Source organism: Stegostoma tigrinum, chromosome 7 (assembly GCF_030684315.1).
Source record: "Stegostoma tigrinum isolate sSteTig4 chromosome 7, sSteTig4.hap1, whole genome shotgun sequence".
NCBI classification, from domain to species: domain Eukaryota; kingdom Metazoa; phylum Chordata; class Chondrichthyes; order Orectolobiformes; family Stegostomatidae; genus Stegostoma; species Stegostoma tigrinum.
Genome location: NC_081360.1, coordinates 29,612,111 through 29,637,210, shown reverse-complemented (window position 1 = coordinate 29,637,210; position 25,100 = coordinate 29,612,111). Strand labels below are relative to the sequence as shown.

General features: G+C 40.4%; 1 protein-coding gene across 1 annotated transcript in view; it reads left to right on the top strand.

The window, feature by feature from the left end:
* kcnh3 (potassium voltage-gated channel, subfamily H (eag-related), member 3) overlaps window positions 1-25,100 on the top strand; it is a 587,271-nt gene that overhangs the window by 370,176 nt on the left and 191,995 nt on the right. The window contains exons 6-7 of the mRNA XM_048534608.2: window positions 14,351-14,508; window positions 18,203-18,410. Of these exons, the coding sequence (XP_048390565.1) occupies window positions 14,351-14,508; window positions 18,203-18,410 (366 nt within the window). The remainder of the gene's footprint in view (window positions 1-14,350; window positions 14,509-18,202; window positions 18,411-25,100) is intronic.

The window sequence follows — 25,100 nt, the reverse complement described above, 5'->3', positions numbered from 1 at the left end:
ACACTGGATGTCAGTGCTCAAAGGGACCTGCAGAGTCACACAGCTCGCCAGCATTCTGTCCTTCATTAAATGACTGATTGAACGATTGATTTTATTGTCATATGTATTTTACAGTAAGAAATACAATAAAATGCAGTGGAGGTCATTGGGATTGCTGAGAAACTGCTTTGAGGGAGCATCGTTAGCTATGCAGAGCATGACTCTGCTCTCAGAATGGCAGCATTTTGCCCTTACAACTATGACTGTTCCAGCATCTTTGCTTACAGCAATGAGTGTCTGTTCCTTTATCATGGGGACTAAAGCTGTTCAGGAAGGTGGTTGGACACCACCTTCCCGTAGGCAATTAGGAATGGGCTATAAATGCTGCCAAACCATCCTCTGTGCAAAAATGAAATAATCTCCTTCTTGCTGACGTGCTGCAAATCAGCCATCCCCGGCCGGGGTCACACTGTTTGAAACTGGCCCCAGGTCCCAGAACTGCTCAAGGCTGTCCTTCAATGCCATCTTCAGACCCTCGACCTCCCATCAATAAGCCCCTACCCAACAGGCACCCTGCAGCAAGTGAAGATCCTGTTTAAAGCCGGCACAAATTATATTAATTAGGCTGACACCTTAACACGATGATTGATAACCTGACAGATGCATCTCTCTCTCTCTTTCTCTCGCTCTCTCTCCTTCCCCCTGTAAAGGCTTGTGCTAACACTACCCGTAAGGAAGAAGCAAACTAGGAATATTGAGTGTGTCTCCTCAGTCAAAAAGTGCATAGTGATTTGTAAGTTAGGAATACAGAGGATGTGATTCCTAAATCATATAGGAATTTGTTTAATAAATACCAAACATGGAATTTTTGATATAAGATCTTCAATCCCAAACAAATTCTTCAGAAAGGAAAGAAAGTACAATTTTATTTCACGTAAATAATTTAAACTTTTAAATATCTCACTTTGAGGAAATGAAACAGATTTTGCTCTTACATTTGGGAGTCAAGTAATCGAAGAACAAAGCAGATATACAATTGGCAGGGAAGCTTCTAACAATCCGGCCTGATGTTCTATGTTTGAAAGAATGACAAAATTCATGGCTTTCAATACAAGCACCACATTTGGTTGCGTGCATCCAGTTTTTTCTTTCATACTTCAGCAAACAAAGAAGAAGCCTGCCTCAAGGTATTTTCCATTTTTAAAGGACAGGGCCCTGTAGTAGTTAGGAAACAACATTAAAGAAACAAGACATTTTCACGCATGGTATTGCCAGAGACTGCATCTGCCTCCCAACCCTACCACTCCAATGGTTCAGTGAGTAAAGGCACCAAAGAATAGCACAGCAATTCAGAGAAAGCTCAGCTTCAGTCATTGGGTTGTAGGAAAGTAGCAAGGGCTAAAGTATAATTATTATTAGTGTCTTTTCCATTGGTCTGAAGATTTCATTCAGAATTTCCATTCCTTAGCCCAGTTAAATGACCTGCTTTGAAAGTTTGTGAAGAGCATGTGTGCTCAGCATCAGTGCCTGCCAGCACCCACCATAGTCACATGGGAAAAAGAAAGCTTGGTATCTAAGGTGTTCAGGTTAGTAGTTCCCTGAAGTGGCGTCACAAGTAAAAAGGGTGATGAAGAATGTAAAAACCGAAAGAACTGCGAGTGCTGTAAATCAGGAACAAAAACAAAGCTCAACAGGTCCGGCAGCATCTGTGAAGGAAAAAAACAGCGTTAACGTTTCGGGTCCTCAAAACATGTGGTGAAGAATGTGTTTGACATGCTTGCTTTCATTGGTCAGAACATTGAGCATAGGAGTTGAGACATTATGTTGAGGCTGTACAGGACATTGGTAAGGCCACTTTTAGACCACTGTGTGCAGTTGTGGTTGCCTTGCGAAATGAAGGATGTTATCAAGTTGCAAAGGGTGCAGAAAAGATTTACAAGGGCTGGAGGGTTTGAGTTATAGGGAGAGACAAGATAGGCGGGAGTTTTTTCTCCCCTGGAACAGAGGAAGTTAAAGGATAACCTGACGGAGATTTATAAAATTATGAGAGGCATGGATAAGGTGAGCAGACTTGGTAGGGAAGTTCAAAACTAGAGGGCATAGCTTTAAGGAGAGAGGGGAACATAGCTTTAAGGAGAGAGGGGAAAGATTTAAATGGGACCTGAAGATACAATTACAACTTCTAAAAGACATTTGGACAGGTGCATGAATAGGGTGTGTTTAAAGGGATATGGGCCAAATGCAGGAAAATGGGACTAGTTTAGCTAGGGAAAACTGGTCAGCATAGGTGAGTTGGACCGAAGGATCTGTTTCCATGCTGAATGACTCTATGACTCTATTAAAGCAAGCTACTCAAGGCTTGTCAGTTCTCAGGTAACTAACATGGGAAGAGTCAGCCCAATTGGGACAAGAAGGAACAAAATGGAATACAGTGCATGCTTGTGATCAGTCTCTGTGGTAAAACTCAAGATGTAGGAACCACAACATGTACGGCTAGCCTCATTGGAAACTGCATCTCAAAAACATGCTTGCAAGATTTTCTTTTATTTGTGGAACAATTTAGCAGTTTGGACACTAGAAGTTGGAGTTTGTTCATTTTTTTTAATCCAGCCACTCTCGTAGAATTAAATTGATTGCAATGTTTCATGGAAATTGATCTTTTCCTGACTCTACACTTAAGTGAAGAACAAGGCCACCCGAAATATGTGCTCTGTTCAGCTGGCACTGAAACAATGCTGAGAGACAGTGTTCACAATGCTCCAAACAAACAGGCAGCACATAGGATGGCATGAACGGGACAAGCACCTGCTTGACACTTTTGGAAGCAGGCTCTGAATCATAATTTAAGAGTTCGACTCCTGTCGCAGGATTTAGGTACACAATCTATTGCTTTCCGGAATAGTACAGGATTGAGAATGCACTATCGTTGCGGATATCCTCTGCTGCCAATCTGAGTACTTTAGTGGCTCAAGTTGATACTAAAGATCCAGCAATATTTTCAAAGTAAACCAGGAAGATCAAACAAGGTAAACCAGGAGCCAAGACTACCAGGCCTTATTACCCCATGGTCTGCTACTACATACAACCCATTGTTAGCCACTAACAGTCCCTCCTAGCCCAAATGTTACCCACTGCTTTGTCTATTCAACCATTCTTCTCTCACTTTGGGCTCTATCCCCACCTATCGTTTATTCCTTAACCTCAGCCTACACCTTATCTTCAGCAATAAAAATAAACATTTTCCTTGCTGCCAACAGTTCTGACGAAGGGTCGCTGGACAATAAACTTTAAATCTGATTTCACTCCACAGATGCTGCCAGACCTGCTGAGATGGTTTCCAGCATCTGCAGTTCTTTCGTTTTTTTTTAAAATAGAGAGATGCCTGAACAAAATACCTCTGTTAACTGTAATAAAGGCAAATGAATTACTTTAGGAAGCAATAACTATATTACTGCCTCACAATCCTGTTTTGATGAGCTCACTCATACCCAAGCGTATAATTTTCCAGTACCATGCAGAAATGGCTACAATTTTAAAGATTATTTTGATTGAACATGACAACATAACTAGCAATAGGATTGGGGAATATTTAAATGATGTTTGGCTTGTTTCAGTCATTTGAGTTCAAGCCGTTCTTTTAACAGGGAACCTACCCTCTGATATCAAATTATTTCCAATGTTAACGAAGAGATATTAATGCAGTTTTTCTTCATGGAAATTACATAATTCCCATCAAGAGATCTAATTTTGCGAGCTGTAGATCTATATCTTTGATTATTCTCTATGGCATGAATAAGTACTGCTGTCAAAACAAGGTAGTGAAGCACTGTCCAGGCAAACCAGCCTGTTTATCAGTTCACCATCCACCAATTACATATTGAAATATTTCTTCCATCACTGCTGCAGTCTGCCTGCAGTCTATAATCTACAAGATGCACTGCAGCTACTCCCCTAAGCTCATTTCAAAGGCATTCCCCAAGCCTTACGATCTAGAAGGACATGGGGAGTGCAGACACAGTGACACAAATTCCTGGAAGTTCCTCTCCAAGCCGTACACCATCCTGACTTGAAACTTCATTGGTGCTCCACTGCTGCCAGGTTAAAATCTTTGAGCTCCCTTCCAAGCAGTTACCGTCTGTGTCTTTAAGCAACATAATCTGCAGCAGTGGCTCACCACCAACTTCTCAAGTGCAACTGGGGTTCACAACAAATTCTGGCGTTATCAGTTACTCTCACATCCAACGGACTAATTTAGAAAAAGGCAAACTGTAAAATTCACTCCTACAGCAAATTATGGCCTCCTGTAGTTAGGACAATGTTAGATATGTTGCTGAAATGGATCATCTTGAGGCATATGCTGTTAGACAGAGCTTATCCTGCACCCTTCAATTCAATTTGTTGTGGCTTTGCTTGCTGGATATGTGAGCTGATCATAACATTAGCAGTGAATAACAAGTGAACAATAGCACCAATAATGTGAAAATCTTAGAACTCCCTTCCGAACAATTACTGTCTGCGTCTCTTCTTAATCAGTAACATTTAAGGATGAGGAAGAAAACCGAGGAACAGTAGAGAAGGAATTGGAGTGGGTGAATTACAGTCACATCAGGTGCTAAGAGAGAAATGAGATTGGATAAAGATATAGAAAAAAGACAAAAAAAAGTAAACATTTTCTTTTCAGGAGTTTACCTTCCATCATTACTGGAATAAATGTGAGCTTTCTTATTTCATAATTAAATACAGAGCCAAGGGAAAAGGAGGGGTTGGGATGCGGGGAAGTCTCAAGGATATTCCAGTTTTGATGAAAATCCAAGTCCGTTAATCCTGTTTCTTTGTCCCTGGATGGTCTTTTGGGAAGGAAACTGCCATCTTTACCTGGTCCGGCCTACATGTCACTCCAGACCCACAACAATGTGGGTGACTCTTAACTGTCCTCTGGGCAATTAGGGATGGGCAATAAATACTGGGCTAGCCAGTGACACCTCCATCCTGTAAACGAATAAACAAAAAGAAAAGATGTTGCTTGACATGAGAATGTTCTCTTGGTATTTCGTAATTCCATCAAATACATCAATGATTGATGACAGTTGCTTGATATAATTAATCCAAATTCTGCATTTGTGCTATTGCAAAAATAAAGAACACACAATGACTGGTCAGTTAAAATCATCAAGTCCAATTAAAAAAACAATCTCTTTGTAACTTGTTCTTACATCCACAGTAGATGCTCACTCCCTTCTGTTCCTGGATCACTGCTTGATATCTGTGATCTAATTCTTAAAACATTGTTTCACAACTCCTACTGAGATTAAAAAGAACGGTTCCTAAGACCAGGAATGGTGTCCTTTTGAAAAAAAAACGGATGTATTAAATTATTTATCCGTTTTTAAAATTCATTTCTTGTTGTGTCATTTGTTGCACCTCTCTAACTGTCCTAGCTAAAGTGACAATTAGTCACTGCAGTCATTGTGCTGTTTGGAAGGGAATTGTAAAATTTGGGCCCAGTGAGCAGTGGCCATAGATGTGCAAAGTGTGTGGTTTGAGGGAATGTGTGGGTAGTATGGTGGTGCCTTGCATCTGCTGCCCTTTTTATTCCAGGTAGGAGAGATATGTATTTCTTAGATGCTGTTGTACTTCCTGTGTTGATGTAGTACTAAGGGATGCAGCATTATGTTCCAACTTACATCATCTGATTTTAATACCAGGGACATTGAATGGACTAAAGCAGTTGTAAAAATTGAAGAACACTGACTGAAGATGACTACAGTGAGCACTTACGCCAAATTAAACCAACCTTCATGAATCATTGGTAAAACGGGAATCATTAGGAGCTAAAACATGTGTCATCAAAGTGACTGAAGCTAATCACTCAGACCTATGCTCCCTGCTTGATTTAAACCTTTCTGGAAATTTCACGCAGTTGGCATGAAAACTGGTCAATTATCTTAGAAAAACAATCAAATCAGACATGGGAATACACAAATGGACCTTATTTTAGGCAACAGGTGTTGGCAGAGCAGAGGGAAGAGTGATGGATTTGCAACAGCAAGACTTATTCTCTCTCCCCCTGTTTTCTCTGAGCATCTGAGAAAGCAAGGCTGACCTCTACCTTAAAAATATTTCGCAAATCCGCCTCCAGAACGTCCTGTCGCACAACACTCAGAGAAAAAAAGATCTCCACTGCTGTGACCCAAAAGGCCAAACTTAATTTTGAAATAGTGCCCTCTAGTCTTTGACTGTACCACAAGAGAAAAGATCCTTTCCACATCAACTTTGTCAATACTATTCAAGGTCTTATGATCATAAGATATAGAACCATAGGATCACAGAATCCCTACAGTATGGAACCAGGCCATTTGGCCCATTAAATCCACAACAACACTCTGAAAAGCATCCCACCCAGACCCACCCTATCCCTGTAACTTTGTATTTCCCACGGTTAATCCACCTAAACTGCACATCTTTAGACACTGTGGGCAATTTAGAGTGGCCAATCTACATAACCTGCACATCTTTGGGACAAGACCAGAGCATCCAGAGGAAACCCACACAGATGCAGGGAAAAACTGCAGATACCACACAGACAGTTGCCTGAGGGTAGAATCGAACCCGTGTCCCCGGTGCTGTGAGGCTACAATGCTAACCACTGCTCTGGCTTTCAAGCATGGCTGACATGCAAAACAATCAAGTCACTAATCCCTCTTCTAAATTCTGCTCAGTACAAGCTCATATCCATCCAATCTTTCCTCATATGACAGACCAATCATTCCAGGTATCAATGTAATTAAGTCCTCTAAATCATCCCCAATACATTTACCTCTTCCTAAACGGGAAAACCAAAACAGCACTCAGTATTTGGGTAATGATCTCACTAATGTCCTGTGCAACTGAAGCAAAGCATCCATGCTAACATTTGAGAAGGTAATGGTGAGTTTCTACTTGAACCACTGTAGTACATTTGATCTAAGAGCCATTAGTGAGAGAGTTACAAGCTTTGACCTAGGAATATTGAAAGAATGGCAACATATTTCAAAGGCAGGATGGTGAGTGACTTGGAACGGAATTTGGAGGTGGTATTCCCTCTTACCTGCTGTGCTTGTCCTCTAGATTGTAATGGTTATGGGTTGGAGCTGCTTGAGAAGCAGCTCTAAGAAACCTTGGTGAATTTTTGTAGTGCTTCTTGTAGATAGTACAGTCTGCTGCTACTGAGTGTTGGTGTTGGAGGGATTGAACGTTTATGGATGATGTGGTGCCAATAAAGTGAGTTGCTTTGTCTTTGATGGTGTCAAGCTTCCTGAATGTTGTCATCCAAGCAAGAGGAGAGTATTCTATCACACTCCTGACTTGTGCCTTGTAGATGGTGGACAGGATTTGAGTCGATCACCGTAGGATTCTTGGCCTCTGATGTGCTCTTGTAGGCACAGTATTTATATGGCTAGTCCAATTCCTTTTCTGGTTGATTATAACCCTCAGGATGTTAGAAATGGAGGATTCAATTAGAGTAATGACATTGAAAGTCCAGGGGAGAAGTTTAGATGTTCACATGTTGGATGTATTTATTACCTGGCGTTTGTGAGGTCTGAATATTACTTGCTACTTATCAGCCCAAACTTGGATATCGTGTAGGTCTTGCTGCATTTGGACAAAGACTGCTTCAGTATCCGAGCAGCTCGGAATGGTACTAAACATTGTGCAATTGTGAGTGAACACCCCCACTTCTGACCTTATGATTCATGCAATATCATTGATGAACTATCTGAACATGCTTGGCTTCAGGCACTATCCTAAGGAACACTTGCTGCAGACATATTTGCCCTGAATCACAATGGCATTCAGGAATCCACACACACCACAGCCTCAACACATCAGCTGCCTTGCCATCCTTAATGAGATTTAATTGTTCATTTATTTGTATTATTTATTCACTTATACTGCCTTTTATATACTTTGTTAAGTTTACCACCAATTTGAATAAATGTGATAAAACCTACCAATGGAGAAACCTTGGATAATAATGTGTAGAGCTGGATGAACACAGCAGGCCAAGCAGCATCAGAGGAGCAGGAAGGCTGATGTTTCAGGCCTAAACCCTTCTTACCTTTTTCTGAAGAAGCGTCTAGGCCCGAAACGTCAGCCTTCCTGCTCCTCTGATGCTGCTTGGCCTGCTGTGTTTATCTAGCTCCACACGTTGTTATCTCAGGTTCTCCAGCATCTGCAGTTCCTACTATCAATGGAGAAACCTGAATCATTTACAAGAGACTCACCAAATAGTTCTTTGCAGTAGTGCAAGGACTGGTTTCAATCAACTTTAATGAGTCAGTTTTGTTCCAAAGGTGAATCATATTGGACTTGAAAGATCAACTCTGTTTCTTTCTCCTCAGCTGCTGTCCAACCTGCTCTTTCTCAGGCACTTACTTTATTTATTTCAGATCTCGGCATGCACATAATTTCACTTTTACTTTAGTTGCTAAGTAGCTGTGGGTGGTACTTAGTAATGTGAATAATTAACCAACATCCTCATTACTTTAGTTACGGAGGGAAGATCATTAATGAAACAGCTGAAGCTGGTTCATAAAAAAGTAATCAAAGCTGATACTCCAGTACGATGCTGAGGAAGTTCTGTCCCTTCAGAGGCAATGTTCTCACGAAGCTGTGCAGCTGTATCTGTGTGAGGGCAACTGCTTGAGGTTCTGTGCGGGGCAAATGGGTGTCACCTCCGTTCACAAAATTGTCTTCTGCCTCCAGAAGTCATTGCTGTTCACAGATCGTGCAGTTCTGCACAGAAGAAAACAAAATTAGCAGGAACACTGGTCAGAGGTGCCATTGTTTGGATGAGATGTTAAAACAAGGACCTGCCCACTTTCATGGGGGGGGGGCACCTAACAGATCCCCTGGCATCATTTTGCAGGATAGTAGCGGAGCATTCTACAGTGGTATGGTCAGCATTTAACCTTCAATCAACGTTACAAGAACAAATTAACTTACTAGTCATCAGCTATTTGTGGGAGATTCTGAAACTTGTCTGCCTTTTTATCTACATTACACCTCTGACTGCAGTTAAAAAGTAATTGATTTGATGTAAACCACTTTGGGACAGCAAGGGTTCATAAAAGATGCCATTTAAATACAATTCTCACTTTGGGAAAACAAAATAGCCAAAGAATCCTAGGCCCCAAAATTATTGATCACCAATCATTTGTATATGCTTACCAACATCCGCCTTGGCACTCACATAAAGAATGTGTACCTGGAGAAGGTGACAGGGACATTGAATGCCCATGGATTTTTGCGTTAACAACAATACTTACCTTCAGAAAACAAGTGATTAAAGTTTCATACCAAATCATTTTTGAAAATCCTTCAGCTTTCAAAACTGTTTAAGAAGGATTCAACAGGCATCAAGCATCTTAACTGAAATCATCAAGGTTCTCTTGAATATTTGGATTTTCTTTTCCATTTACTTTCAGCTGCTCTTATAGAGCAGTTTGCAAAAAAAAACTTTACAATTCCACATTCAAACTTAACAGCATCATGAGATATTCTCATGCCCCTTGCTTTGCTTCAGTGCACGCACTGCTCAGAGAGGATTAAATGCTCTGCTGTATCAGTCAGTGGTCATTTATCCTTTATCTAAACTTTGTAAACAGGGCCCTGTTTCAATAAGATGACAGGGTTAAGTAGTACTGTTCCTCACCAATCTATCATGTAGTGAGCCACGGTGTCAATGACCCATTCATTTTCCTGGTTAATTTCTCTTCATGTAATCCTGATGAAAAATAATCATAAACATTGGAGTTTCTGCTTAAATTAACAACTGGTGTATGAATATTTGAATATGAGCTGAAACGTTCATTAATTTTATTGTTATTAACTGAAGAAAGTCTCCAGAAACCCAATCATAACCTTTCTGTCTTTGCAAACTACCATTCATCTGCACACTCCCTCTCCTCTCCAAAGTCTTCGTGTATGGTGTCACCTTCTAAATGCATCCCTGTGTTTGAATCCTTCCAATCAAGTTTCCACTCCTGCCACAGCACTGAAGTGCTTCTTATCAATGACATCTGTAATAATTGGAACGGTGGTAACGTGTCCATCCTCTTGCTTCTTAACCTTTCTCCAATTGACACAATACAAACCCTCACTTCTATCACACAGCCGAGTATGACTGCCTATATTTCTCTCTGTCCACTCATGGCTAGAGAAACACTTGTGATGGTTGTTGCTTTTCTCACTCCCGCTGTAGCCTCTAGTTTCCCCCTAGGGATCCATGCCAGGCTCCCTCCCTTATCTCATTCACATGCTGCCCCTTGATGACATTGTTAAAGAACAAAAACTCAGCTTGACTCAATGTTCACAACCATGGCATTTTATTTGATTCTAATTTAAGCTTCCAATTCCATCCATTACCAAGACCACCCACTTCCAGCTCTGTAACATTGCCCATTTCAGCTCATCTGTTTCTGAATCTCTCACTTAAGCCTTTATTATCTCTGAACCTGATTATTTCAATGCTCTCACGGCTAGTGTCTCAACTTCCCTACAACTTGAGTTAATCCATAGTTCAAAAGTCCATAAGATATAGGAACAGAAGTAGGCCATTCAGCCTCTTGAGCCTGCTGTGCCAGTCAACGGGCTTATGGCTGATCTGACATTCCTCGTATCCACTATCCTGACCTTTCCCCGTAACCCTTAATTTCCCTACTGACCAAGAATCTATCTCAACCCCAAATATACACAAGGACTCTACCCCCACAACACTCTCTGGCAGTGAGTTCCAAAGATTCTCAACCCTCCTCATCTCAGTCTTAAATTGATATTGCTTTATTCTGAGACAATGCCCTCGGGTACTAGATGCTGTCATGAGGGGAAACATCCCCTGAGCATAGACCCTGTCAAGTCCCTTAAGAATCCTAATTATTTCAACAGCATCATCTCTCATTTTTCTACTCCAATGAGTAGAGTCCTTGTTTAACCTTAGCTCATTAGACAAATTCTCCAGGTCAACGATCATCCTGGTGAACCTTGTCTGAACTGATTCCAATGAAATTATATATTTTTTTTAAATAAGGGGACTAATACTGAGCATAGTACTTCAGATGTTATATCACTGGCACCTTGTACAATTGCAGTCAGGCTTCCCTACTCTTATACTCCAACCCCTTGAAATAAGGGCCAACATTCCATTAACCTTCATGGTTGCCTGCTGCAGCTGTGTGCTAGTTTTGTGTTTCCTACACAAGTACTCACATCCCTTTGCCTTGCAGCTTTTTTCCATTTTTCTCTATTTAAGTAAACTCTGTTCATTGGTCCTACCTTCTAAAATGAACAACTTCACATTTTCCCCCAGTATAACCATTTTCCAACTTTCTATCTACATACTTAACCTATTAATATCTATCTGTAAATTGTTTACATCCCTCTCACAACTTACCTTTCCACCTATTTTTGTGTTGTCTGCAAATTTAACTGCAGTGTGCTCTCTTCCTTCTTCCAATCTATAAACAGTCACAGTCCCAGCATTGATCCCTGTGGAACCACAATGATTACAAATCAGAAAGAGAATCCCTTACCCCCACTCAATGCCAATGTATAACACTGACACCATGGGATCTATTTACTTTTTAACGTTTGCAAGGTACCTTATCAAATGCCTTCTGGAAGTCCAAATATATATTGGGTCGCCCTCTATCCAACCTGATTGCAACTTGCTCTAAAACTGGTCAGACACAATTTACATTTCTTGAGGCTACATTGAATCTGCTTGATTAGATTATGAATTTCCAAATATTCAGCTATTCTTCCTTAATAATTCATGCTAATATTTTTCAGGCTAATCAGCCTACAGTTACCTGCTTTCTGTATCTCTCTCTTTTTGAATAGGGATGTCACATTAGCGGTTTTACAATCCTCTGGTACTTCTCCAGAATCCAAGCATTTTTTTAGAATTACAACCAATGCGTCCGTTACTTCTTAGCTTTTGGGGTCCTTCTAGGATTCAAGCCATCAGGACAATTTGTTTTTCTAATACTACTTCTCTAATGATGGTAATGGTACTTAATTCCTTTCCTGTATTCTCTTGAGTCAATGGGATGTTCAAGGTATCTTCCACCATAAAAAAGGCAAAATACTTGTTTAACTCCTCTGCCATTTCCTTGTTCCCTATAACTATTCCAATAGCTGTTCAATTGCTTCACTCTAATTCTCCCCAAGCCTTCTTTGCTCGTCATCCTTGTGTTCACTGAGTACATTGGCTTATAGTCTGGCTTAGTTTTAAAATCCTCACCTACATTTATAAATTCCTACATAGTCGTTTCCATCCCTATTCCTGTACCCTCCTCCAACCACAGAGCTTCCAGGTGGTCTTTGCTGTTTCAATTCTAGGCCGTAGAAGCTAAAATGTAGAATGTTTTCTTGAACATTTCCACCTTTACTCCCTTCTTTGACCAAGCTTTTTTTTCAACTATCTTACTATATTTTTGCATCTCTGTATTATATTCTTTAGGTAGCACTTCTGTGAAGTATCTTGGGATACTTATTAAAGGCACTCTCTAATTCCAAGCTGTCGTTGCAATGAACTGCAAAATCCTATGAAACTAACGCACCCGGAGTAATCTTTCGACTTGTGATGCTTGACGTGTGTATTGAAAATAGTCTTCCAATTATTTTATGGCTAGGAAATAGCGTAAAGCCAGTGTTGAAATTAACATCATGCAAGATCAGTGGGCAAGGCTCGCTATCCAGCTCATAGTATGAAAATCACTCTTTCCGACTTCACAGTTCACATCCTGACTCAGGTTATAGATTCAATCATTTCAATCTCTGTTGTGTAGATCTTGAAATTACTATACATCTCTCAGCTACACTTATAACCTACCGTTCCAGTGTATCATAATAGTCGCATCTGCATCTACTGCATATAGTTCTAGTGTATTATTATTAACTCAAACTGTTTAATATAACACTAGATGTCATTCAAGGTGTCTCATAACATTGAGGCAGTGGAGATGTCAGGAAATAAGGGAGGGATGTCATCTGTGTACAAAGAGAATCTGATTAAATCTCATTAAAACTTGACAAGGCATTAAAATTTCACTTTTGATAATCTGGCCTTGAATTCTCAAGACATGTTCAGTCATAGACTGATCATGTCTAGCTGGTCACCCTCCTTCCCTGGGACTATACTCGCCTGGCTGTGGTCCACCATTTACTCATCAACACAACTCTAGCTCATCACTGACAGCTAGTTTCACCAAGCTACTACTGCTTCTGCATTTCTCTGAGCCTAAACTTGTTTAGCTAGTCAAAGTGAATACTGCTTCTGTGCTTCCTTTGACCTCGCTGTCAGCTATACTAAAATGTTAAAGGCACATGGCCTCTTCTGAGGCCTAATATTGTTATATAGAATCCCTACAGTGTGGAAACAGGCCCTTTGACCCAACAAGTCCACACTGACCCTCAGAGCATTCCACCCAGACCCATCTCCCTTGTCTACACATCCCAGCACACTATGGGTAATTGAGCATGGTCAATCCATCTAGCCTGCACATCTCTGGATTGTGGGAGAAAGCCAGAACATCTGGAAAAAACTCACACAGATATGGAGAGAATGTGCAAACTCCACACAGTCACCTCAGGGTGGAATTGAACCCAGATCCCTAGCACTGTGAGGCAGCAGTGCTCACCGCTGAGCTATGGTGCTGCCCTATTTCCTGGAGCTTTTTCTGAGCCCTAATCCAAACACATGGGATGTGCCCTGGAAACCAGGAGGTGCTGTTGAGTTCCAGTGGCTTGGAACTCACTACACCTGCATCTTTTCAGGATGGAGTTTCTTTGCCCTGCTCCTAAGTATCTGACTGACTAGCAGCTCAAATCTCTCCTTCTTCTCATTGGTGCTCCCCATTCCACAGACTAAACTGTGCCATTCACTAACCCTTAAACTGTTCTGAGTAACTAATTGGAATCTTGACAACAGTTTGTTGCTGGGATGCATGGAATAGTCAGATGTAACAACATCTCAGAACACTTTGTCCTTAGATGTTACGATTTTCACAGACTGCTGGCATACATAGAACAAATTATAAACAACTAAAATTGATTTTATCACACCTCCTCACTTGCAAGAAAGGAAGCCTTCTGATATTGAATACTTCAAGTATCAAAACTCCAAAGCATTTTCCATTTAACTTTAAATCTAGACTTACTGATCCAAGAACAATATCTAATATTGAGTTTATTCCTCACACATAACCATTTATTTTCCATTTCTTTGCTTCTTAAAATGATTTGTGCTGTATCCTTTTTGGCATAATGTGCCACACCTTTGAGTGAGTATTTTGAAATAATTGCTTTCATGATTATTTTTATTTTCTAGATATCATGCTGAATTTTCGGACAACATATGTCAGTAAGTCGGGACAGGTTGTCTACGATCCTCGCTCAATCTGTGTGCACTATGCAACCACCTGGTTCTTCGTGGATCTTATAGCTGCACTTCCCTTTGACCTCCTCTACGCATTCAATATCAACGTGGTGAGTGTATCTGCTTATGAAATATTGCACTGTGGAAAGTTACAGATTACAATGCAAACTGCACTGCCTCATGCTCTTTAAGTGACATTTCTTGTGTCTATTTGCTCTATGCTGTGAAGCTAATTTCAGCAGCCTAGAATAAAACAGGTTCGGCCATCAGCTTGAATCAGCATTTTAAGAATTGAATGCTTTTTTAAATGATTTATTTTTCCCTTTTCATTCCCTTTTCATTACCTCATTATGAAACAAGCCGTGAGTTCTTTTGGCAACACACATAATGACATTTGGACTCACAGAAATGACAGGCAAGAAGGGGCCATTTGGCCCACCAAGCCTAGCCCACACTCATGGCCGATAGAACCTTGTGACCAGATATTTCCCATCCTCCGCATTCCCTCAGTCACATGAGATTCCAGAGGAGGCAAAAAAAGCAATAAAAACATGGGGATGTTAAGAAATGTAAAACAAAATCTGGAAAGTTTCTCCCCTGATTTTTGATAACAAAAATCAGTTCATGATTTCGATTCTCCATTTGGTATGTGTGACGTCAGCCAGAAATGTTCTTTTCCAATCTACTTCATCAATGATACATCAAGAAATTGAATATACACTAAGTCAATGAAGAAACCCTTCTTATATTTTTTGAACTGGCTGATATGCCACCCATATGGCTCTGGAGGTCACAATGGTTGAGTTTTTTGGAACCTGAGCTTGGGTTAGATGTGGAAATGTGCAAGCCCTTTCAAAATCTCAAAATCAATAGCCAAGTGCAATAGATTGAGGATTTGTATGGCCAACAGGATACAAGGAGATAATGTCAAATTGAAGCTGATTTGACTGTGGGCCATTGGTCACTTCTGTCTGTCTGGGAGCATTTACACAAAATCTGTCCAGTACCAGATCAGTAACCTGTGTATTGGCCTTCAGAGGTGAAAAAAGTAATATTTCATCCTGCAAAGATTATCAGCAACCAGAATTTGGCTACAACTGGTCACAGATTGGAATCTACCATCTGTACATCCTCCCCATTTCTTATCATCCCGGGGAGGGGCAGAAATTAAAGTGATGGACTTTGGAAGTAAACCATGCTGTTCCCAGCTGAGGTACCTACTGTAGTATTTATTTGCCATAGATCAATAGTGGCTGTCACTAAAGGCAAAAATACCAATTGGAACTTTCCTGATTTGTCTGATTCAGCAACCTATAATTTGGTGTTTCTTTCATTCACCACAAGTAAGTTTTGGATGTGTTTTGTGGACAGAAACTGGGAAGAATTAGTCTAAGCAACTTTTCTATGGTTTGCAAAAACCAGCTAACAATTGATTAGATAACTAAACAAACAAGGATAATGGAAATTAAATTTATTCAAAATCACTTTGCTCGTGTCAGCTTCTTGCTCACATCTAATCTTGAGTTGGGTTCCTTTCAGACAGTGATCCAATTCCCTTTTTGAATTTGAATCGATCTCCATTACACTTCAGAGCAGCATATTACAAATCCTGACCATTCACTCATTTACAAGGCTACCTTTTAGTCACCACTCCTTTTGTGAATTACCTTCAAAGTGTCCTCTTGATCTCAATTCCACCAATGCGAACAGTTTCTCTCTGTTTATTCTGCCTGGTCCCACCATGATTTTGATTTCTCAACCAGCATTGGATGGCTCAACATATTTATGGCACAAAAAATCTGCATTTTTACATGAATCTGGGTCTTTTTAGCTACTGTAAACATGGTGCTTAATCATTTTTAAAATGACTTGCTGGAACTATCCACAAATCATACATGGAGTCACAGATTGCAAGCACTATTGGTCCTTTCAAACACTCCTCTCAAGATTATGTTTCTGTAAATTATTTTTATGGTTGCAAAATTTTGCATTAATAGTGCACTGTCGGAAAGTTTGTTCCAATGACTCGTGTCGGAGTCCAACTCTGACAAGGTCTTCTATGCACACAAAAATTAGGAAGTACTATTACATATTTATTTTACATATATACTTAAATAAATAAATGCTTGCCAGCTAGATCTGGTTAAGCGTTTTGCTTCAATACTAAAAATTTGTGGAGTTATAACCGACAGATTTTTCTTGAGAATACGATATAGTACTGAGAACATAATTTTTTTTGGCAAAACTGCTCCACAACCAAGTGAGTCTCGTGGTGCCTTTAATTCAGTGGGTTTCAATTTTGCTTGTGAGATGGGAAGAAATCACCTCTTACAATGGGACTCCCTGTTGTGGCAGCCCATCAGCAGCATCTCACTGAAATTAAAGTAGTATTCCCAGAATGTAAATTGCCTTTGGCTGAGCTGCTATAAGTAAATTTTCATCTTCCATAATCAACTTCCATTTGCAAATATATGGTCATTAATTTGTCGGTGAAAGGACTTTTGGTTTGGCTAATTAGTTTTCAAATTTGACTAATTATGCAGTTTGTGTATATGCAGCTCAATCTCTTCCACTTTGTCTTCAACTGTTGAATAGATTTAATTGCCCAGACCAAAGTGTAGGAATTATGCCACTGAATGAACTTTCAAGCTCGAATAAACAGCTCAAAGCCACAGTCCTAGTGACAAGATCATCATTTTATTGATTAAAGACTGTGAGATGAAACCAAGTCAAAAGAAATCAGGAAATGAATTAAAGGGAAATTTAAATATTTTTCATGAACTGTAAGGGGGCAGAGGTCTCTGACAAAGCCAGTATTTACTGCCCATTTCTAATTGTTTTTGAGAATTACTTTTTTAATGCAAAGTTTTGCAAAGTCACAACAGAATATTGGCAAGTCTTGGAACAAGTTATTCCTAATGCTCCTTGCAATAAAAAATCTACTTATTCTGAAATTCCTTTGGTTCCCCTTTGGATAGTGCCACTGATTTTGAAAAGGAAAGTAGAGAGGCTCTGGGTTTAATGTCTGTTTCGTAAACCACACTTCACACAGGGCAGCACTATGTCAATGCTACACTGGTTACAATCACAACATTTAAAAGGCATCTGGATGGGTATATAAGTAGGAAGGATTAAGAGGGATATTGGCTAAATGCTGGCAGCTGGGGCTAGGTTAGGTTGGGATGTTTGGTCAGCACAGATGAGTTGGATCAAAGTATTTGTTTCCACGCTGTATGACTCTATGAAGCCTGAGTCCAAATTTATGCTCAAACTCAGCCTTAAAACACTGAAGTTTAAACTCTACCACTAAATTTAGGCTGATAAATTGAGCAAATTTCTGTAATTTATTGGCGACTGTTTTCTGTAACATCCTGCAACAGCTTTAGAGTGTTGATTTCCAAACTGGGATTTCTGAGTCTTGAACACATAAGGGATCCCAGGGGGGCCTGTGAGTCACAGACACTTCTGTATTTCTGTACAGGTTGATTTTTCTAAAATTTTACTTCAGTTATCAGGATACGTACCTAAATACAAATGACATCCTGGTTTTCTTTAGAGGACCGACTTTGTCTTGAGGATGGGCACAATGCAGCTGAAACCCACTGCTGTAATCCTCCCCTGAATGCAACGTCACTGAAGGATAATTACCTGCAATCTTATTACTGCATGGTTTACTAGTACATATTCTGTGATTGATAATCAGCAATTAATTAGTGGTAGCCTTGCACTCTTGGCAGGAAGATGAGCCTTCTCCAAGTTGTAAAAAAAATACATTCTTGTAATGCAACTGTTTAATTTCCACAGTATTTTGGTGTTCATCTACTGAAAACTGTGCGCTTACTACGCCTGCTACGGCTACTTCAGAAACTGGACCGCTACTCACAGTACAGTGCTGTCGTCCTCACACTGCTCATGTCCATGTTTGCCCTGATAGCACACTGGATGGCCTGTATCTGGTATTTTATTGGGCAGAAGGAAATTGAAGCCAATGACCTTTCCACCTGGGAAATTGGTAAGCGATGCAACTTTTACAGGTTAGCATGGACTGCATCCAGCCAGAGAGTTATCAAAACACAGTAAAGTTTCTGAATCTGCACAGCAGAAAAAAGGATAATTTCTCGCATGTAAAATATCACTTGTGCCAGGGAAGGATGGCAGTGATTTCCTCTTGTTCAGCTCTTTCATAGTTTATTTTGCTGGGATAATTTTATTCAAGAACAGTGAAAGGCAGCACTTAATTTCCACCCCATAAAAATTGCACAATAATCCGCCAACACACCATATGGCATTGTATTGCCTATTTTCTTTGCAAACATTTACAATAATCTTTCTTTAATGTCACTTGACAGTACACACAGGAAGCAATAAGTTCATGGACTCTGCATTTAATTGGGATAAAGACATTTGTTTGATGAAAATTCTACGGGGAAGCTGGTAGAACAGTAATGATCCAGAAAGTCACTGTGAAGTTGCTGGTTTTTTAATATAGTTTTAAAGAGCTTCTCTGCTGTAAGTTGTCATCTAATAAAAAAATGAATTAAATTTCATTTAAATCAACGTCTGTTTTAAGAGTACCATGAAGAAAGTCACAGAGTATATATTTTGTTTTAATTTAGTGTACCTTGATAGGAATATTTATTGTTACACGTTATCAAAATAACATAAACCATCTTTAAACCTGTACTTGTCCTCAACTGTGGTCACTGACTTTACCCGCCAGAATCATCAGTTTAATATTCACTACCCTTTAGGAGTACACAATTTAATTTTGAGCTCCTAAAAAGTAAAAATTTGCATTTATATTACGCTTTCACAACTTCAGGACCATAAAGAGCTTCACATTGAAATGTGTGTAAGGTACAATGTTGGGTACATAGCAATGTTGGTTATGAAACAAATCAACGAGGACACAGTGTTCAACTTCCCTGGTCTCCTTCAATACAATGTTGTGGAATCTTTTACTTCCATCTGAGATGACAGATGAAGCCTGGGTTTAATATCTAATCAAAAGGCATTACTCCAAATGTGCAGCCCTCTCTCGATACTGCACTGGAGTGTCAGTCCATGTTTTTGTGCTCAAGTATCTGTAATAGTGAAACCGGAATTCAAAGTCACCCCACACAGTTTGTAGAATGCTACAAACTGAGCCATAGGTATAGCCTAGTAAAGGGCATTCCAAAGTGGGCAGGGTTGCCAGCTGAGAACTTTGGGGTCATGATCTTTTACAGCGAATGATTGTCCTGGGGAGCCATGACTAAATTATAACCGTTGTGCTCCACCTTGAACAGAGCCCTATTCTGTGTTTCTCACCCAACTTCTGGCTTCCAAAGTTCTCACTGAGGAATCTATTACTGGAGCTTTCTCCTCCTGACATTAGACCTGTCAGGACTTCTTTTCTCATGCCCTAACTATTCTGGAGACTGCTAAACTGAACTGCTTTATCCCCCCCACCAACCCCAAATAATCCATTCCTATCTGAAGCAAACCTGCACATTCATTGATATGCTATTCATTCTCTTGTTCTAAACAGAAACTGTTTATGACTCTATATCACTACCATGCAGCTTTTTTCCTTCTACCTTTGTTGTTCTTAAATGCTGATCCATTCACCTCAAGGCCTAGTTTTCTTTTAAAAAGGCTTCACTTAAATATATTATCAATATTGCCCCAGTCATCCCCACACAAATCACAGAACTCAAAGTCTTCAATCCTTTCATTCTGATCCCAAATGATAGGAAACAGGTATCAAATTTTTTGCACAGTGCTATCCACATTCAATCTCATGGTTCCATATAATAATGATAATAGCATATCATTCACCTTCACCACAAGTGAAGAATCCTTAGCTCTTAAAATTTCCTGTTTTATTCTTCCCTTTGAAATTCCTACAAAGCAACTAACTCTGATGTTTTATATCCATAAACTATGGCATATTGCTTTTAATTCCAATAATCTATAACTCCTGATCAAATAACTCAGATGCATATTTTGAATATTACTGAGATTTAAGCCCTTGTATTCCAATTTGTGTATGATATTTATCATTCAGTATCACTATTTTACTATTTCTAATCTAGGCTACAAATAAACTGGACTGAAACTTTTGTTTAATTATTATCTCAATTCAAAACATCAACCGTACTTTCAATTTGCGTTTTATTCTTTTTATCATCTGTAAGCACTAACTTAGAAAGTATGGTCAATATAAATCACAGAACTTGAACAATAATTATGTTACACGTCAAAAGCAGCAAATTGAGAAGTGAGTTGAGAGATAACGGGAACTGCAGATGCTGAAGAATCCAAGGTAACAAAGTGTGAAGCTGGATGCTTTGCAGAACACCTCCGCTCGGTTCGCAACAAACAACTGCACCTCCCAGTCGCAAACCATTTTAACTCCCCCTCCCATTCCTTCCACTTTGCAGAACACCTCCGCTCGGTTCGCAATAAACAACTGCACCTCCCAGTCGCGAACCATTTTAACTCCCCCTCCCATTCCTTAGACGACATGTCCATCATGGGCCTCCTGCAGTGCCACAATGATGTCACCCGAAGGTTGCAGGAACAGCAACTCATATTCCACTTGGGAACCCTGCAGCCCAATGGTATCAATGTGGACTTCGCAAGCTTCAAAATCTCCCCTTCCCCCATCGCAACCCAAAACCAGCCCAGTTCGTCCCTTCCCCCCACTGCATCACAAAACCAGCCCAGCTCTTCCCCTCCACCCAATGCATCCCAAAACCAGCCCAGCCTGTCTCTGCCTCCCTAACCTGTTCTTCCTCTCACCTATCCCCTCCTCCCACCTCAAGCCCGCACCTCCATTTCCCACCTACCAACCTCATCCCGCCTCCTTGACCTGTCTGTCCTCCCCGGACTGACGTATCCCCTCCCCACCTATACACTCCTTGCCAACTATCTTCTCCTCTATCCATCTTTGGTCCGCCTCCCCCTCTCTCCCTAGTTATTTCAGAACCCTCTCCCTATCTCCCTCTCTGATGAAGGGTCTAGGCCCAAAATGTCAGCTTTTGTGCTCCTGAGATGCTGCTTGGCCTGCTGTGTTCGTCCAGCTCCACACTTTGTTACCTGAGAAGTGTGTTGATGCGGTTAATCTCAAGAAGGATTTTATTCTGCATTATATGACAGAAATTAGTCCTGTAAGTGTACTGCCCACATTTTTGCTGGAACTTGGAAGGAAACTCACAGTGATTGAAGTAAATGATGAGATCTAGTTTGATAATTGTTTACTGAATTTACTGTGTTCTCAGCTCAATTGACACAGTTCAATCAGAATACTGGCACAGCCCTTCATAGCAATAAGAAAACCAACGGATATAAAAGTTGTAGAAGACACCATTGAGAAGATGTTTGTCTCACCACTTGGCAAATAAGCATCTCCTGGGCAAAGGGCTGAAAGGAAAATCCAGGGGAGGGTTGGGTAATTGTTAGAGGGAGGATTGCACTTTGGTAACAGAGTGTGGCTGCTCATTTGTCAGCTGAGGGAAGGGTAGCTGGACGACTGCTGTTTCCTACCTTTTTGTCTAGCCCCACCCAGGCAGCGCAGATGTCAATCAGCCAGTTTGCTTTCTCATTAGATCCTTAAACTTACAGCCAGAGTTGTAGTTTTCAGGGACCTGAAACTTTTACTAAAAAGAAAATGTTCTCAGCAGAGCATCCATTGTTAAAGTTCATTTCCCTGACACCCAGTGTTGTATAGCAGTAGCTTCCTCCAATTAAGTCGATAATAACTTATTTCCTTACATCCCCACCATTAAATTCCTGGATTATGGGTCCTATTGTAGTCCAGATGAAGATGTTTGGATAATTGTCAATCAATCACATTTGGACCACATAATACTGTGAGAGAGGTTGGGATCTAAGTAACACATAAAGTACGCATCCTCCACCAACTACATTTTGTTGGAGAAATCACTTTGCTTTTTCTGGGGATATTACTATAGTTTCAGTCATGAATATAATTTGCTGTGTTTCAGGCTCTTTTTAACTGGACTGTGGATCACTGAGCTTCATTATTTACCAAGCCTGTTTCTTAAGACTTTGTACTCTGTAATATAAACTATTGGCTCTTAGTCTCCATTTTGGCACCACTGAATCACTTCCTCTGGCTGTGATTTGAGACTGTTCACAACTTTGGTATTGTATTTGAATCTGAGCAAAGCTGCAGACCCTAACTCCCCTCCATCACCAAAACTATCTATGTCCCACTCTGCACCATTACTTGACTCCATTTGGGCCTCAAATTATCAACTGGTAAAACTCTCATTCGAGACAACAAAGTGTGGAGCTGGATGAACACAGCAGGCCCAGCAGCATCTTAGGAGCACAAAAGCTGACGTTTCGGGCCGAGACCCTTCATCAGATAAGCTTTTCTGATGAAGGGTCTAGGCCCAAAACGTCAGCTTTTGTGCTCCTAAGATGATGCTGGGCCTGCTGTGTTCATCCAGCTCCACACTTTGTTATCTCGGATTCTCCAGCATCTGCAGTTCCCATTATCTCCGATCACAATTTTAAACACTCATTCAAGTTTCTTTTTAAGCTCTCATTTTAATTACTCTGATGCTCTGAAGGCTAACTTCCCACTTTACTTTGTCTGTAGGTTGGAGGTCAACCAAAATTCTGTTACCTGTGTACTAACCCATACAGTGTTTCGATCATTTATGATCCCTGTGCTTATTGGTCCATAAGAAGCTATACAAATATAAGATGCCATTTTAGCTGATGCTTATTACTATGAAAATCAGCTTAAGAAATATGGAACCAGTCTTCTTCAGCAGCACTGTGAGTGAAACAGAGAAATATTAACCTTACGGTTACCATGTACAATCTTACAATGCCTTTGACAGTGGTCACCTAGAATGCTTATACTGCAGCAAGCAATATCTGTTCCAGAGTGAAATTTCAGAATGCAATGTAATGCAGTCATCCTAATTTTATTTTCTTCTTTCAACAGTTAGTTTTCCCTTTTGGTGGTTAAACAAACATTGCAATTCCTGAAAATAAAGGTGCAACAGATCCCAAACAAGTATGGTCCTACCTTCACTCAATATCCACATGTGGGATATCATGTGGCAGGTTGGGTACATAGTGAGGCTTTTCCAACTCATAGCCACACTATTTGTTATGTCCAATCAAACATCCCAGCTAAGATCAGGTGGTTCAAGGATGGAACCTGGCAACTTTGACATTCTGCATTGCTCAGATTAGGCATCCCTCATCCACTCCTATATTATTGGATAATTTAGATTCTTTATTCTAAGAGCAGTATTTTGACATTGTAAAACCAGCAATTGTAACATTATCATTTCCGTTTAAAAGGATAAAGGAAAAGCAAACATAAATTAATTACAAGAGCGTTTTTAAATTCTTCAGTTGAATGTCAGTGAGAAGGTCAAACTTGCTAGGTTATTTATAATATTGCTATTTTTATTTCAGAAGAAACCTTGACTTGCGTTCTAATGTTGCTGGATTTAATGTTGCTGATTTATTTTAAATTGCCTTGCCTAGACATTTCACCAAAAAGGCATGCAAATTATCAACGAAAGCTGAAAACACACATATTTTGTTAGCTCTTTGGCCAATATTAGTCACAAAGGCTAAGAATTTCTCCAGTCACAATGTGCAAAAGCATAGAACATAGACCATGGAACATTACAGCACAGTACAGGCCCTTTGGCCCTCGATGTTGTGCCAACCTGTCATATCGATCTGAAGCCCATCTAACCTACACTATTCCATGTCTGCCCATATGCTTATCCAATGACGACTTAAATGCACCTAAAGTTGGCGAATCTACTACCATTGCAGGCAAAGCGTTCCATTCCCTTACTACTCTGAGTAAAGAAACTACCTCTGACATCTGTCCTGTATCTTTCACCCCTCAATTTAAAGCTATCCCCCCTCATGCTCACCGTCACCATCCTAGGAAAAAGGCTCTCCCTATCCACCCTATCTAACCCTCTGATTATTTTATATGTTTCAATTAAGTCACCTCTCAAACTTCTTCTCTCTAATGAAAACAGCCTCAAGTCCCTCAGCCTTTCCTCGTAAGACCTTCCCCCCATACCAGGCAACATCCTAGTAAATCTCCTCTGCACCCTTTCCAAAGCTTCCACATCCTTCTTATAATGCGGTGACCAGAACTGTACGCAATACTCCAAGTGCGGCCGCACCAGAGTTTTATACAGCTTCACCATAACCTCTTGGTTCCAGAACTCGATCCCTCTATTAATAAAAGCTAAAACACTGTATGCCTTCTTAACAGCCCTGTCAACCTGTGTGGTAACTTTCAAGGATCTGTGTACATGGACACCGAGATCTCTCTGCTCATCTACACTACCAAGAATCTTACTATTAGCCCAGTACTTTGCCTTCCGGTTACTCCTACCAAAGTGCTTCACATCACACTTGTCTGCATTAAACTCCATTTGCTACCTCTCAGCCCAGCTCTGCAGCTTATCTATGTCTCTCTGCAACCTACAGCATCCTTCGTCACTATCCACAACTCCACCGACCTTAGTGTCGTCTGCAAATTTACTAACCCATCCTTCTACGCCCTCATCCAGGTCATTTATAAAAATGACAAACAGCAGTGGACCCAACACCGACCCTTGCAGCACACCACTAGTAACTGGTCTCCAGGATGAACATTTCCCATCGACTACCACCCTCTGTCTTCTTTCGGCAA